Source organism: Babylonia areolata, chromosome 30 (genome assembly GCF_041734735.1).
Source record: "Babylonia areolata isolate BAREFJ2019XMU chromosome 30, ASM4173473v1, whole genome shotgun sequence".
Classification (NCBI taxonomy): Eukaryota; Metazoa; Mollusca; class Gastropoda; order Neogastropoda; family Buccinidae; genus Babylonia; species Babylonia areolata.
In genome coordinates this window covers 22,217,253-22,234,752 of record NC_134905.1, presented here as the reverse complement: position 1 = coordinate 22,234,752, position 17,500 = coordinate 22,217,253, and the positions used below count along the sequence as shown (strand labels likewise).

The window sequence follows — 17,500 nt, the reverse complement described above, 5'->3', positions numbered from 1 at the left end:
AAGTTGCGTTCAGATCTGAAGGAGTATCGATCATTTTTGAATTGGGGTTTGGTTGGGTTTGTGTGTGTGTGTGTGTTGTTGTTGTTTTGTTTGGTTGTTTGCATTGTGTTCTTATTTGTGTGTGTTGTTGTTGTTTTGTTTTGTTTTGTTGTTTTTTTTGGTTGTTTGCATTATACAACAGAACATATATATCATAGTCAAGCACAAGCCAACATTGAACACATCACAACAGAACACACTGTGCAGTGCAGGTGCACATGCGTACGCTCACATGCACACACATACATACTGCACAAACGAAGACACAGAACATACACACACACAGTGACACACATATACATGGATAGAGAGCACACACAGACACCAGACACACACACACACACACACACACACACACACACACACACACAGAGAGAGAGAGAGAGCACACACACACACACACACACACACACACACACACACACACACTGACACACATAGCAGCACACTTCACAACAGAATGCAACACAACACTTTATGGGCACAGCTCCGAATAACACAACACTGCACAACACAATAACATATATACCTCACCACATCATACTTCAACAAACACAGCACAACACAAATTATAACAAGTAACATCACAATACAACATTCTAAAAGCTGCACATTATAGCACATCATATCGTATCAGTATCATACCACACCACACCACACCACACCACACCATACCACACCATACCACACCACACCATACCACACCACACCACACCACACCACACCACATCACACCACACCACACCACACCACACCACACATTGCAATCCAGTGCAATGCAATCAAAACAAAACCAACAACCTGATGATGTGTGATAACATTGCAACAATTCACCTCATCCCCACTCCAACATGATTGATACTGATAGTGATAGTCGTGTCCAACACTGACCATCAGAACCAGCAGAGGAGGCATCTGTTGTCCCATCTGTCTGGGCTAGAATTTGATTATAATAGTAGAGAGTGTCGCCCCAACACAGTGCACCTGTAGCTACACCGCACCTTGTCACTATATGTCAGATGGTACAGATGTGTAGCTCACTGTATCACTATCACTATCAGTATCAGTAGCTCAAGGAGGCGTCACTGCACTCGGTCAAAATCCTTATACGCCACACCACATCTGCTAAGCAGATGCCTGACCAGCAGCGTAACCCAACGTGCTTAGTCAGGCCTTGAGAAAAAAATAAAATAAAATAAAATAAATAATAATGATAATAAATAAAATAAATAAAGTAAAAATAACAAAATAAAATATAATAATAATAACGATAATAATAACAATAATAATATAATAATGATAATAACAATAAAATGATACTACTACTACTACTACTACTACTAATAATAATAATAATAATAACAACAACAAAAATAATAAAATAATACTAATAATGATAAATAATTTTTAAAATGATAATGAATAAATAAATAAATAAATAAATAATAATGATTATAATAATAATAATAATAATAAAGTTAGTAACTCGCTAACTAGCACAAGTCTCACCCAGCTGACTTAAGGGGTTAAAGTCAGCAGTGATAAGACCAGGCAATGTTCAGACCGCTCGCTAACCACACCGACTTTGCGCAAGTTTGTAAGTTATCAGCCAGTGACACGATTTTCCAACCGCTGACAGAAAACACGCTATCATTATCTATCATAAAACCCCGTTATAGCGGACCCAGCTGTGCCGTCTGCGATACAACGCACTCACTGTGAACCCACTGTCAACTCCTCCTTGACTCACAGCACACACGGCTCGCACGGATCAGACTTTGGTATGCACCTGTATCCATAGATGATGGGGATGGTTCGATGATTTTGTTGTGCTTTTTAACCCAGATTTTTTTGTTGTCGTTGTTGTTGGCTTTTTTTTTTTCTTTTTTTTTTTTAGGGGGGTAGGGTGGGGGGTAGGGTGCAGTCCATCCTTTGACTTGTATGAGGTCGATAAAGAACATGGCAAACAGCTGGCGGTGTAATCTACAAGGTGTGAGGAGCGTGGTCGAAAAGGTCAGAGTCTGAATGTGACTCATCCCCAGCTTGAATGTTTGTGGAGGTATATATGCTATATATAATATATGTGTGTGTTAAAGTCTTCACAACAAGGTGGTGGTGTGTTGTCTTGAGGGGTTCGGTGAACTGCTTGAGCCAACAGGACTTGGTGCGTTGGCGAGAACACATCATCACTGAGGCTTTGACTGAAGGGAGAGATATATAATATATATATATATATATCTGTAGACAAAACTATCACCTGTTTATGTTGGCTAAGCTTCGGTGAAGCTGAGGCAGATCTTGGTTGATCAGTAAACCCATCTGCATTATTTTGCAATGCCTCCCAGGAGAAGATCGTGTGCTTACAGGAGGAAGTCACTTCCAAGGTACGGTCAGCGCTGATTCTCAGCTTTTGTGGGAAGTCCTCGTTCCGTGTGCTGTTGCTGTGTCAGTAATAATTTACAATGATTAGTAAAATCAGTAGATCCATTATGTAGATAAATCAATTAACAGTGACAGATTTGTAAGGAGAGGAAATATTCTTAGCAAACAGATTTGAACTGAGGATAAAGTTTTTTTAAGAGAATCAAAGCTGTTGGGATTTTTTTTATCAAAAAAAAAAAAAAAAGAAAAGAAAGAAAAAATCTTTTATTTTGTTGATAGTCATTAAGATTTTCAGAGTTTGGTTGGGCAGTTTTGTTTGAAGGATTCCAAAATAGTAAGAACACGACACCAAGGTTACATAAGTAAACATGTATATATGATATATATGTGTGCGTATTATGTATATATATATATATATATATGTGATTGCTGGTAACTGGTTTAAACAGCTTTATGTTTGTTTGGCTTTACAACTGTCCAGTATCAAGAGTGGTTGTTCATGAGTTTTTGCACTTTATTTCAAGTTTTTATGCCAGTTAATCAGCCATTGTTTAAACCTTTTTAACAAAGTTGATTTCTTTACATGCACATAGCACGCATACTTGTCACATACACACACACACACACACACACACACACACACACACAAGCAGCAAACAAACAAACAAAACACACACACACACACACACACACACACACACACACACACACACACACACACACACACACACATCCTAAAAAAAAAAAAGAAAAAAAGTAACATTAATAACAAGATTCAAAAAGAAATAATCAAGTTCTAAGAGGCACAAGCATTATAAACAAGCAAAATCATTTGAACAACACAAAGATGAACTGTTCAGTTTGGTGCAAATTTATATATATATATATATATATATATATATATATATAGTTTAAGTGTTTTACATTTGGGCCAACATCAAAGTGAGAGCTGTATTATCAATGGTTTCTCCAGTCAATGGGAAATCATTTACAGCTTAGTCTTTTGTGAAGGACTATGACTCTCAAACTAGGAGGCAAAATTGCACTGGCTCTTAGTGCTGCAGCCTTGGGGGCTAGTTGGCCTTTGGGAACCATCCCAACGCCGACTGGCTGTCCTAAAACCCTCTTGGACGAGAGAGTGGGGACGTAACTTGGGCAAGACACTCTCCACTATAATCAAATTCTAACGCAAATAGTCGGAACAGCAGTTGCCTCCTCTGCTGTTCTGCTGGTCATAGTCGGACACGACTGACTATCATATATATATATGGCCTGGTGGGTAAAGGGTGGAGATTTTTACGATCTCCCAGGTCAACATATGTGCAGACCTGCTAGTGCCTGAACCCCCTTCGTGTGTATATGCAAGCAGAAGATCAAATACACACGTTCAAGATCCTGTAACCCATGTCAGCGTTCGGTGGGTTATGGAAACAAGAACATACCCAGCATGCACACCCCTGAAAACGGAGTATGGCTGCCTACATGGCGGGGTAAAAACGGTCATACATGTAAAAGCCCACTCATGTGCATACGAGTGAACGCAGAAGAAGAAGACCATTTACATTCCTGTCAGTTCTTTGTTTTACCAAGTGACAAAACAATGCAATACAGCCACTTGGAGGTAACTGAAAATAGAAAGCCACTGGGTTAGATATTAGAAGAAAAAAAAAGAGATAACAATGACTAAAACACAAGTATACACAACCTTGTTCGTGTGACCAAGGCGCAGGTATTATCATATATACTGTACATTCACACATGGTTGCCTTGTGTCAATATAAGTGTGAATGTATATGTACACATGGTTGTGTTGTGGCAATATAAAGGTAGTTCAAAAAAAAAAAAAGAATGCATAAACAGTTAATTGCACACACATGCACGCACACACACACCCTCGCACACACAGTTGCATGCATGCACGTATACACATGTTCACACGCACACGCACACACACACACACACACACACACACACATACTCGCTCACGTACTCACAAGTGCAAGTATGATCACCCGTGTGCATAAAAAGACAGTTTCATTTTGTTCATGAAATGTTACTGGGAGTATAAAAAAAACAAAAAATTAAACAACAAAAAAAAAAAAAATCAGAGAAAAATTATACTCGGAATAATGTATCGATCAACACACATGCAAGTAGGTGTACACACAAGCATGCACACACGCATGCATGAAGGAACATGTGCGCATGCATGCACACACACATGCACACACACACACACACACACACACACACACACACAGAAAAGACAAGTCCTTTCCTGCAAGCAACTTTTTTTTTTTTTTTGGTTGTTTGTTTGGTTCTGATCCAGCAAATTGAATAATCCAGTAATTTACACTACCAGTTTTATTTTCAACTGCAAACTATGGAAATAAGTCAATAACTCTTTCATTTTTGTTTGTTTGTTTGTTTGTTTGTTTCATATTGTCTTTCATCTCCTGTGTTGAAGGGTCACAACTCACACAGGTTCTCTTGTAGTTGTACTGAGTGAGTGGCCATCACATGTCATGACTGTGCCATTTGCTGTGCCATGTCACAACTCACACAGGTTCTCTTGTACTGAGCGAGTGGCCATCACATGTCATGACTGTGCCATTTGCTGTGCCATGTCACAACTCACACAGGTTCTCTTGTACTGAGCGAGTGGCCATCACATGTCATGACTGTGCCATTTGCTGTGCCATGTCACAACTCACACAGGTTCTCTTGTACTGAGCGAGTGGCCATCACATGTCATGACTGTGCCATTTGCTGTGCCATGTCACAACTCACACAGGTTCTCTTGTACTGAGCGAGTGGCCATCACATGTCATGACTGTGCCATTTACTGTGCCATGTCACAACTCACACAGGTTCTCTTGTACTGAGCGAGTGGCCATCACATGTCATGACTGTGCCATTTGCTGTGCCATGTCACAACTCACACAGGTTCTCTTGTACTGAGCGAGTGGCCATCACATGTCATGACTGTACCATTTACTGTGCCATGTCACAACTCACAGGTTCTCTTGTACTGAGCGAGTGGCCATCACATGTCATGACTGTGCCATTTACTGTGCCATGTCACAACTCACAGGTTCTCTTGTACTGAGCGAGTGGCCATCACATGTCATGACTGTGCCATTTACTGTGCCATGTCACAACTCACAGGTTCTCTTGTAGTTGTACTGAGTGAGTGGCCATCACATGTCATGACTGTGCCATTTACTGTGCCATGTAGGCGGCTATGCTGTTTTTTATTTCATTAAATTTTTTATATATACTGATTTATTTCATCCATTGCATGATCTTTTCTTCTTTTTTTTTTTCTTTGCATAGATTCATGGAAGTCTGGAAGTGTTTTGGCAACATAATGTTTTGTCTGTCAGGTCTGTAACTAAAAGTCCTGACATGTTGATAAACCTTTGACCAGTACCATTCAGCAAAGAGCTGAATGCATTTTTAAAACAACAACAACAACAACAACAAGCAAACAACAAGAAACAATGAAAATTGAACATTTTGATTCCAGGGTATTCAAAATTATACAAACAAGCAAACAAACAAAAAAGGTGTAGGCCTACCCAGGGTTGTTGGTCAATTGCTGTAGTAGATTATGGATTTTGATTCAGTTCAGTTTCATGTATGAAATGGAGAAAGTTTCGGTCAGGTATGGAAAAAAAAAATATATATATATATTTTTGTTGTTGTTGTTGTTGTTGTTGCTGGGGTTTTTTAAAGGAAAAAACAGACGAACTTAGTCGATAATGCATTATTGATTTTTAAAAACTGTGTGTGTGTGTGTGTGTTGGGGGCTAAAGAGCAGCAGAGATGGCGAGCAGTACGGAGACGGAGAAGGAGGCGGAGAGAGTGGTGCAAAACAGGAACAGGAAACGCTCACACGACGGCTGCTTCGTCACAGAGAGGCACACCGCACCTCTGGCACTGCCTGCTGTGGTGAGTTACTATAAAACAAGAGAGGCAAGGCCTTCAAGACTCACTTGTGATAAATTAAGTCCCCTAGCATTAATTACGGATTAATTTCCCTTTTTTTTTTACTATCTGCACCAAAACGTTTGCAAAATAAATAAAACTTCCATGCTTAGCAAAAGAAGTTCCTGTTTGCAACAAAAAATGATAATAATGACTCCTCTTCTTGTTGTGTCAGAATAAGAGGTCAAAGTGCCAAGTTTAGAGAATACAAAAAATATAAATATAACAGTAAATGCAGTTTGCATATAATTAGGCTTTTTTTTTCTTCTTTTTTTTTTTGTGCCCATCCCAGAGGTGCAATATTGTTTTAAACAAGATGACTGGAAAGAACTGAATTTTTCCTATTTTTATGCCAAATTTGGTGTCAGCTGACAAAGTATTTGCAGAGAAAATGTCAGTGTTAAAGTTTACCACGGACACACAGACACACGGACACACACACACACACACACAGACAACCGAACACTGGGTTAAAACATAGACTCACTTTGTTTACACAAGTGAGTCAATAAAACCTTGACACTGTGAGGATTAGAGTTGTGAGTGTGACTGTGAGGACTGGATTGTGCACTGAGGATTGGATTGGATTGTGAGTGTGAGGATTGAATTGAGATATGACTGTGAGGATTGGATTGTGAGTGTGAGGATTGGATTCATTTGTGAGTGTGAGGATTGAATTGTGATTGTGAGGATTGGATTGTGATTGTGAGGATTGAATTGTGACTGGGAGGATTGAATTGGATTGTGAGTGTGAGGATTGGAGTGAGGATTGGATTGTGAGTGTGAGGATTGGATTGTGAGTGCGAGGATTGAATTGTGAGTGTGAGGATTGAATTGTGACTGTTGATGACTGGATTGTGACTGAGGATTGGATTGTGAGTGTGAGGATTGGATTGCGAGTGTGAGGATTGAATTCTGAGTGTGAGGATTGCATTGTGAGTGTGAGGATTGGATTGTGACTGTGAGGATTGAATTGTGATTGTGAGGATTGGATTGTGAGTGTGAGGATTGCATTGTGTGAGGATTGGATTGTGAGTGTGAGGATTGGATTGTGAGTATGAGGATTGAATGATTGAATTGTGACTGTGAGGGTTCAATTGTGAGTGTGAAGATTGGATTGTGACTGTGATGATTGAATGATTGAATAATTGACTGTGAGGATTGGATTGTGACTGTGAGGATTAGATTGTGACTGTGAGGATTGAATGATTGAATTGTGACTGTGAGGATTGGATTGTGACTGTGAGAAATGAATGATTGAATTGTGAGTGTGAGGATTGGATTGTGACTGTGAGGATTGAATGATTGAATTGCGACTGTGAGGGTTTTCTTCTTTTTTTGTGTGACTGTGAGGGTTCAGTTGTGAGTGTGAGGATTGAATTATGACTGAGGATTGACTGTGGGGATTGAATTGTGACTGTGAGGATTGAAAATTGTGACTGTGAGTTGCGGATTGAATTGTGACTGTGTCACGCCCATTTTGTAATGTAATCAAAAACGATGACAAAACTTTGCCGACTCAGCCGAGCACATATCTGAAAAGAAACTAAGTTACACTGAAATGTTACAGACCCTGAAACAGTTTATGAACTGCAGAAGAAACTGGTACACAACATATAATAATTCATAACCTGTAGAAAGCTGTTTAAATGATAGCACACATTTAATTACACATACTTAACCGTGACCCAACTAGTGCAAACTCCGGCAGGGCACATTTATCAACTCTCTTATTTGTCAGATGAACGGAACAGCTGGGAACGATTTAAAAGAAATAAATGTTGAATAATCAAAATGAAATAAAATAGACGGTACAGAATACTTTATTATCTCAACCAGAGAAATTTACATGCAGTGTAAAACAGAATAAACAAAACAATAACAATGTAGCACTAGTGTACTGAAAACAACATAACACTAGTCTACAAAAAAAATTTTTAAAATAGATAACAACATAGTTTCAGTTTCAGTAGCTCAAGGAGGCGTCACTGCGTTCGGACAAATCCATATACGCTGCACCACATCTGCCAAGCAGATGCCTGACCAGCACCGTAACCCAACGCGCTTTGTCAGGCCTTGAGAAAAAAATAAAAATAAAAATAAAATAAAATAAAATAAGATAAGAACATAAAAAAGAACTACTACTACTAATCATAATATGTATGAGGCGCAAAAACTTAACGAAGTCAACTATAAGCGTATAAAAAAGAAAAAAACAACACTTAAATAAAATAAAATAAATAAATAAATAATAATAATAATATAATTTAAAATAATATTAATAATAATAATAATAAATGAATAAAATAAATTAATAAAAAGACAACAATGATGATAAATAAGCAAATAAATGTAAAAAAAAAAAAAAAAAAAAATCAGCTATAGTGCTTGCTAGTCCACCGACTGTAGTGAAGCTACATGTGAATAATCACAGGTGATAGTGATGATGGTGATTGTGATACGTGATACTAATCACCATAATTATTATCATCATCGTTGTGGTGATTATGAATCAGTTCTGTACAGTTGAGTCAGCATTTCGTCTTGTTGTGGAAAAAAAAATTGATGATGAATACAAAAGTTTCAGTGTTGCAGCTCTTCCGTTGCGTTTATCGTTAGCGATGCCAGCTGGTGCAAATATGCATGCATACAGTCACCATCATCATCATCATGACTATTCTGATGACAGAGCCGGTATTTCTATACCCACCTCGTGTGTGTGTGTGTGTGTGTGTGTGTGTGTGTGTGTGTGTGTGTGTGTGTGTGTGTGTACCTGGAAGACAGTATCAGTGTGTGTGTGTGTGTGTGTGTGACAAAAGCATCACAGGGTGATCGATCTGCATCACCTGGTAGACTGTATCAGTGTGTGTGTGTGTGTGTGTGTGTGTGTGTGTGTGTGACTGACTCTGTGTGTGTGTGTGTCACTTTGTGTGTGTGTGTGTGTCACTGAGTGTGTGTATGGAGGGGGGGTAGGGGGGTTGCGGGGGTATTTGTGTGCATGCATGTGTTCATGTGTGTGCATGTGTTTGTGTGTGTTCATGTGTGTGTCACTCTGTGTGTGTGTGTGTGTGTCACTCTGTGTGTGTGTGTGTGAGGGGAGGGTATGTGTGTGTGCATGCATGTGTTCATGTGTGTGCAAGTGTGTGTGTGTGTGGTTGTCTGCATGTGTGTGTGTGTGTGTGTGTGTATGTGTGTGTGTGTGTGTGTGAATGTGTGTGCAGCATGTGAGTCATCTGCAGCATGCACACTGACAGTAACACAGCTGGTATGTGTGTGTGACCTTCACGGACAGATAGTGGCATGTTACATTGATTGGCATCACTGTCAGTATACAGACCCCCCCCCCCCCATTCGCCCCCTGCTGCCCCCCCCCCCCTCCTCCGCACCCCCTCCCCCTCCCACCCCCCACCCCGAATGTCAGTGTTCTGACAAGTGCGAAAGTGGCCCGGTGGTGGTGTGTGTAGAGGTAGTAACACTTCCGCTTAGGAAGGGAGCCAGAGACAATTTGAGCGTTCGGGTTCGAATCCCACACTTGGCCAGAATTTCTCCACACCCATCCCTCCCTCTCCCCCTCCCCCCCTCATCCCCCCTCATCCCTCACCACACACACCCCCTCTCCTTCACTTAAGACTTTTGGGTTTATGTGTGTGTATGTGTGTGTGTGTGTGTTTGTGAGGCTACGATTTCGGTGGGGATGATGGTATAAATAAACCATTGTGGTCCCGTGTGTAGCAGGATTGCACTGAATGCGTGCGTAAAACTAAAAGAATCCACGGCGTACAAGAGAGTTGTCCCTGGCAAAGTTTTGTTGTGAAATCCACTGTAATGTTATACATGTGTGTGAGAGAGAGAATGTGAGAGAGTGTGTAGTGTGTGTGTGTGTGTGTGTGTGTATGTGTGTGTATGTGTGTGTGTGTGTATGTGTGTGTGTGTGTGTGTGTGTGTGTGTGTATGTTTGTGTGTGTATGTGTGTGTGTATGTGTGGGTGTGTGTGTGTGTGCGTGCGTGTGTGTATGTTTGTGTGTGTGCATGTGTGTTTGAGTGTGTGTGTGTGTGTGTATGCACGTGCACGCGCGCGCGTTAATGTGTGTGTGTGTGTGACTGAAGTCTGACAGTGTGACACAGGAAGCGAATGATGAGCGCCTAGATAAAGTACAGCATTTCACTTTCCTTTCAGCATACTGCGTCAATAGGACGACAAGAAATATATAATGAGGTTCCTTGTGCAGCATGCAATTAGCGCACGTGTGTGTGTGTGTGTGTGTGTGTGTATGTGCGTGTGTGTGTATGTGTGTGTGTGGGTGTGTATGTGTGTGTGTGCATGTGTGTGTGTGTGTGTGTGTGTGTGTGTGTGTGTGTGTGCATGTGTGTGTGTGTGTATGTGTGTGTGTGTGTGTGTGTGTTTGTGTGTGTGCATGTGTGTGTGTGTGTGTGCGTGTGTGTGACTGAAGCCTGACGGAGTGACACAGGAAGCGAATGATGAGCGCCTAGATAAAGTACAGCAGTTCACTTTCTTCAAGTAGGATGATAAGATATAATAAGGTTCCGTGTGCAGCATGCAATTAGCGCACGTAAAAGAACCGACGGCAACGAAAATGATTGTCCCTTGTAAAAAAAAAAAATAATAAAAAATAAAAAAATTCTGTAGAAAAAATCTTTTTGATAGGGAGAGAGAAATTATACACCAGCAGGCAGAGAAATCCTACAAACAGACAAACGTCTTCTTCTTCTTCTGCGTTCGTGGGCTGCAACTCCCACGTTCACTCGTATGCACACGAGTGGGCTTTGACGTGTATGACCGTTTTTACCCCGCCATGTAGGCAGCCATACTCCGTTTTCGGGGGTGTGCATGCTGGGTATGTACTTGTTTCCATAACCCACCGAACGCTGACATGGATTACGGGATCTTTAACGTGCGTATTTGATCTTCTGCTTGCGGTATACACACGAAGGGGGTTCAGGCACTAAGCAGGTCTGCACCTATGTTGACCTGGGAGATCGTAAAAATCTCCACCCTTCACCCACCAGGCGCCGTCACCGTGATTCGAACCCGGGACCCTCAGATTGAAAGTCCAACGCTTTAACCACTCGGCTATTGCGCCCGTCACACAGACAAACAAACAGACATAAATGGGTGGCGCTCTAAGTGTAACGACGCGCTCTCCCTGCTTGAGAGCAGCCCCGAATTTCACACAGGGAAATCTGTTGTGACATATATATATATATATAAGAATGATACAGTACTATTAATTGTGACATGTTTTTTTGCCGGAACAGACAGCTTGCACTTCTTGGAAGCTCCAGGTCTTGTACAGTGCAAAATGATTAGCATCTTTAATAATTATAATGTCTCTTTGCCGCAGCCAGTTTTGTGCACATACTGTTATTAACAAGAGTATGTGTCATAATCTTGTATTTGTATTTGTATTTCTTTTTATCGCAGCAGATTTCTCTGTGTGAAATTCAGGCTGCTCTCCCCAGGGAGAGCGCGTCGCTATACTATAGGGCCACCCTTTTTCCTGCATGTAGTTTTATTTGTTTTTCTTATCGAAGTGGATTTTTCAACAGAATTTTGCCAGGAACAACCCTTTTGTTGCCGTGGGTTCTTTTACGTGTGCTAAGTGAATGCTGCACATTGGGACCTCAGTTTATCGTTTCATCCGAATGACTAGCGTCCAGACCACCACTCAAGGTCTAGTGGAGGGGGAGAAAATATCCGGCGGCTGAGCCGTGATTGGAACCAGCGCGCTCAGATTCTCTCGCTTCCTAGGTGGACGCTTTGGTCTACTCTAGGCCATCACTCCACATGCAGTGTATTGTCCTTGAAGGAATGAAATTGGTTTAACTCTCTCCATACGAACGGCGAAAGAGACGACGTTAACAGCGTTTCACCCCAATTACCGTCATCAAAATATTGCAAGCGGAAGGCTCTTGTACTGAAGACGTGAATGTTGACAAAGAATACTACAATTCTGACGATGGAAGTTAGAGGTTGGGTCATTCAGACACCCACTGGACATCCGAGGGGTCTGTGTAGAGGAGAAGAGAGGACTGGCCGTACTGAGTGTGTTAAACTAAATGTTTCTGGATTTTTGTTGTTGTTGTTGTTGTTGTTGACTGATTATACACTATAACCTGAACCAACAGCCCACCAGGCAAAGTCCACAGCAGAGGAACAGGCAATATCGCTTGTCAATGGGTTGGAGAAAAAAAAAAAAAAAGGTGTGTCACTCATTCATGATAAAACGTTCAAGAGTCCACACACACAGCGCTGACCTATATTATCATTATCTATTTTTGAGACTCAGTTCTGACTGACATTAACAGATTCAAAAGCTTTTAAAATAATGAATGCAAAATAAAAGATCCAGGTTTTGGTTATCGCAGTATTTCCCCTTTTTTTCTTTTTTTTTTTTCTTTTTTAAGTAAAAGCCCAAATGACAAGAACATCTTTTATTTAAAAATCACAGTTTTAGTTATCTTAATTTTCCCCCATTTTATCGCAAAAGCCAAACAGCAAGAACTTTTTTTTTTTTTTTTGGTCTCATTTCAGATTCATTTCTTATTAAGTTTCAGAACCCTTCACTAAAAAAAAATGGAAAAAAAAAACAAAAAAAACTTGGGTTTATTATTATTATTATTATTATTCCCTCTTAACACCAGACCTTGTATATGGAAACACAAGCAGCCAGTTGACTTTTTTTCTTTCTTTTTTTTAAGCCAGATAACGCAGCATTCTAAGCCATGGTGGATCCAGTATATATATATATATATATATATATATATATATATATATATATATATATATATATGTATGTGTGTGTGTGTATGTGTGTGTGTGTGTATCTATATATATATATATATATATATATATATATATATATATATGTATATATAATTAATATATGTATATTGTTAGATAGATAGAGATATATAGATATAGATAGAGAAAGATATATAGAGAGAGATATATAGATAAATAGATATAGCAAGTTCTCCTCCACCCCCCATACGACCCTCACCCTACACCCCCACCCCCCCCCCCCCTCCCCCCATCCAGCATGATACCCCGCGTTAAAAATATCACCAGGAAAAGGTGAATACTATCTAGAGGTCTTTCCCAGATAACGTATGTTCATCTCAAAAAGTCTGCCTTGCCTGACCGGGGAATCAAAGCATGTTGAGGCTGTGATAGCGTGTCATGTCAAAGTCTGCATTGTAACTACTTTTTTTTTTTTTTTTTTTTTTTTTTTTTTGTCACAACAGATTGCGTGAAATTTGGGCTGCTTTCCCCAGGGAGAGCGCGTCACTACACTGAGAGTACCACCCTTTTTTTGTGTGTGTGTGTGTGTGTGTGTGTGTGTTGTTGTTGTTTTTCCTGCGTGCAGTAGTTTTTTTGTTTTTTGTTTGTTGGTTTGTTTGTTTTCCTATCGAAGTGGATTTTTCTGCAGAATTTTTGCCAGGGACAATCCTTTTTTGTTGCCGTGGGTTCTTTTACGTGCGCTAAGTGCATGCTGCACACGGGAGAGAAAATACACTGACGACTGTGCCGTGATTTGGACCAGCGCGCTCAGATTCTCTCGCTTCCTAGGGTAAAAGGTGGACGCGTTACCTCTAGGCTATCACGTTTTTTGTCTCAGCGTTCGGAGTTTTTCGGGGTTAATTTTGCCAGCTTTTTCTCCCCACCCCCCACCCCCTCTTTCCAGATAACGCACTTACTTATTCTGATGAACAAGAAGGAGGAGAAGGAGAAGAAGATACACACTTGTTCTTAATAGGTCTGTCCTGATTTCCTTCCTGAACTTGGTCCAACATCTGGGGGAAAATAGAACAGAATATGTCTTTATTACCAAGTGTACTGGGGTAGCAATGAATACTGGGAGGGTGGGGGGGGGGGAGAGAAAGTACATAACAAGGTACGAACATAAATCGAAAATTATACACAAACACGGATACAGTAGAAATTAGGATACATACAAGTGCATATCAAAATTATTTTTTTTAAAACGTGCATACTCACACATGCACGCACTGCGCGCGCGCACGCACACACACACACACACACACACACACACACACACACACATACGCACGCACGCACGCGCGCACACACACACACACACTCTCTCTCTCTCTCTCTCTCTCTCTCTCTCTCTCTCATGACATGTGGACGGGGCTGATGACTAGATCTTCAGGTAGATGGTTGTTGATTGCACAATTCTATTTAACTCACTCAGTATGGCCAGTCCTCTCTTCTCCTCTACACAGACCCCTCGGATGTCCAGTGGGTGTCTGAATGACCCAACCTTTAGCTTCCGTCGTCAGAATTGTGGTATTCTTTGTCAACATTCACGTCTTCAGTATAAGAGCCTTCCGCTAGCAATATTTTGATGATGGTAAATTGGGGTGAAACGCTGTTAACGTCGTCTCTTTCGCCGTTTGTATGGAAAGAGTTAATCATACTGGATTTGTTCGAGAGACAGGGCATTGACTGCTTTGGGGAAAAGGCTATTGGCGAAGCGATTGGTTTTCGTCCTTGTACGTCTGCACCGTCGACCAGAGGGGAGCATCTCGAAAATCCCAACAGCTGGATGTGATTCGTCCTGGCTGATTTATTTTTGCTTTTTTGAGTTGCCGCTTATGATATATGTCTTCTAGAGAAGGTAGATCAGCCCCGGTAATCTTGTTAAAAAGAATGGACTTCAACCCGTAACCCACCAATGTGTGGACTGGTATCTGACTTTTGTCAGAAAAGGTTAATTAACTCTCTCCATACGAACGGCGAAAGAGACGACGTTAACAGCGTTTCACCCCAGTTACCATCATCAAAATATTGCAAGCGGAAGGCTCTTATACTGAAGAGGTGAATGTTGACAAAGAATACCACAATTCTGACGACGGAAGCTAAATGTTGGGTCATCGAGACACCCACTGGACATCCGAGGGGTCTGTGTAGAGGAGAAGAGAGGACTGGCCGTACTGTGTGAGTTAAAACAGCACACAGAGAGAAAAGAGAGGACTGGTCTCTGCCTTCCTTTAGCCGAGCCCTAGACAGAGTAGCTGTGAATTGTCGCCCCTGATGGCCTTGAAAGGCTATGGGGGACATTTCACCTTTAACTTTGATCCACCAGGCTTTGTCGATACAGGGATCTAACCTAGGAGCCAGTAGCATTGCTCGGATGGAAGAGCCTAGTATGGTCGTAACCCGCTAGTACTAACTGTGTGTAGTATGGAACTGACCAATGGCGTAGTTCGGTCAAACGTAGGCATTTAGTCACGTGTAACTGTCAAAAAGTTCGAACCAAACAATGCAACTGGTACCGGGACTTTAGGATTGATTGATTGATGTGGATACTTATATAGCGCCTATCCTCGGTCGGAGACCAAGCTCTAAGCAATTTACAAACACGGGGTCATTTGCACAACATGCTGCCTACCTGGGTAGAGCTGACTGATGGCTGCCACTGGGCACTCATCATTCGTTTCCTATGTCATTCAGTCAGATTTCAGGCGCACTCACATACACACTCAGACAGACATGTAACATTTTACGTGTATGACCGTTTTGGGTTTTTTTGTTTATTTACCCCGCCATGTAGGCAGCCATACTCCGTTTTCGGGGGTGTACATGCTGGGTATATTCTTGTTTCCATAACCCACCGAACGCTGACATGGATTACAGGATCTTTAACGTGCGTATTTGATCCTCTGCAGTGCGCATACACACGAAGGAGGTTCAGGCGCTAAGCAGGTCTGCACCTATGTTGACCTGGGAGGTCGGAAAAATCTCCACCCTTTACCCACCAGGTGCCGTTACCGAGATTCGAACCCCGGACCCACAGATTGAAAGTCCAACGCTTTAACTCACTCAGTACGGCCAGTCCTCTCTTCTCCTCTACACAGACCCGTCGGATGTCCAGTGGGTGTCTGAATGACCCAACCTTTAGCTTCCGTCGTCAGAATTGTGGTATTCTTTGTCAACATTCACGTCTTCAATATAAGAGCTTTCCGCTTGCAATATTTTGATGGTGGTAATTAGGGTAAAACGCTGTTAACGTCGTCTCTTTCGCCGTTCGTATGGAGAGAGTTAACCATTCGGCTATTGTACGGGTTCACTGTCCTGACCTCTTGGCTATAACTGTACTGGTCTCGCTGATTACTGGGTGGCTAGCTTTGAGTGCAGTGATAACACGGTGACTACATCATGTGGTGTGATGTTTTGTGACGATTGATTCAGTTTGATTGGATTCTGATACTTATAGATATAGTGCCTTTCCTCTGGTCGGAGACCAAGCCCTTAACTCAATCAGTACGGCCAGTCCTCTCTTCTCCTCTACACAGACCCCTCGGATGTCCAGTGGGTGTCTGAATGACCCAACCTTTTAGCTTCCGTGGTCAGAATTGTGGAATTCTTTGTCAACATTCACCTTTTTCAGTACAAGAGCCTTCCGCTTGCAATATTTTGATGATGGTAATTGGGGTGAAACGCTGTTAACGTCGTCTCTTTCGCCGTTCGTATTTCAGTTTCAGTTTCAGTAGCTCAAGGAGGCGTCACTGCGTTCGGACAAATCCATATACGCTACACCACATCTGCCAAGCAGATGCCTGACCAGCAGCGTAACCCAACGCACTTAGTCAGGCCTTGAGAAAAAAAAGGTGAATAAATAATAGATAAGCTTACATAAATAAATAAATAAATAATAATTATGATATAAAAAAAGGTAGTAATAATGAAAATAATAATAAAATAATAATAAATAAATAAATAAATAAGACAACAATGATGATAAATTATAAGCAAATAAATGTAAAACATGAAGACACACATTCACACATACACCCACACATGCATAACAGATATGCACCAAACACGTTCGTATGGAGAGAGTTAACCCTTTCACTGCCAAAGTCGCATTTACGCAGCAGCTAGGTAGTAGAGGACCCATGTCACTGAAGGGTGACCAGATCATGGGTCTGTTGTCCATGAACCTGCTGCTCTTTATGTTCGGTGGTAGGACAGACGGGCGCAACAGCCGAGTGGTTAAAGCGATGGACTGTCAATCTGAGGGTCCCGGGTTCGAATCACGGT

The 17,500-nt window shown here is 41.3% G+C and overlaps 1 protein-coding gene across 1 annotated transcript in view; it reads left to right on the top strand.

Annotated features, from left to right (window-relative positions):
* Positions 1–2,285: 2,285 nt before the first annotated feature.
* Positions 2,286–17,500, top strand: part of LOC143275566 (choline-phosphate cytidylyltransferase A-like) — a 44,168-nt gene continuing 28,953 nt past the window's right edge. The window contains 2 exon segments of the mRNA XM_076579767.1: positions 2,286–2,423; positions 6,240–6,375. Coding sequence (XP_076435882.1) covers positions 2,374–2,423; positions 6,240–6,375 — 186 coding nt within the window. The 5' untranslated portion in view covers positions 2,286–2,373.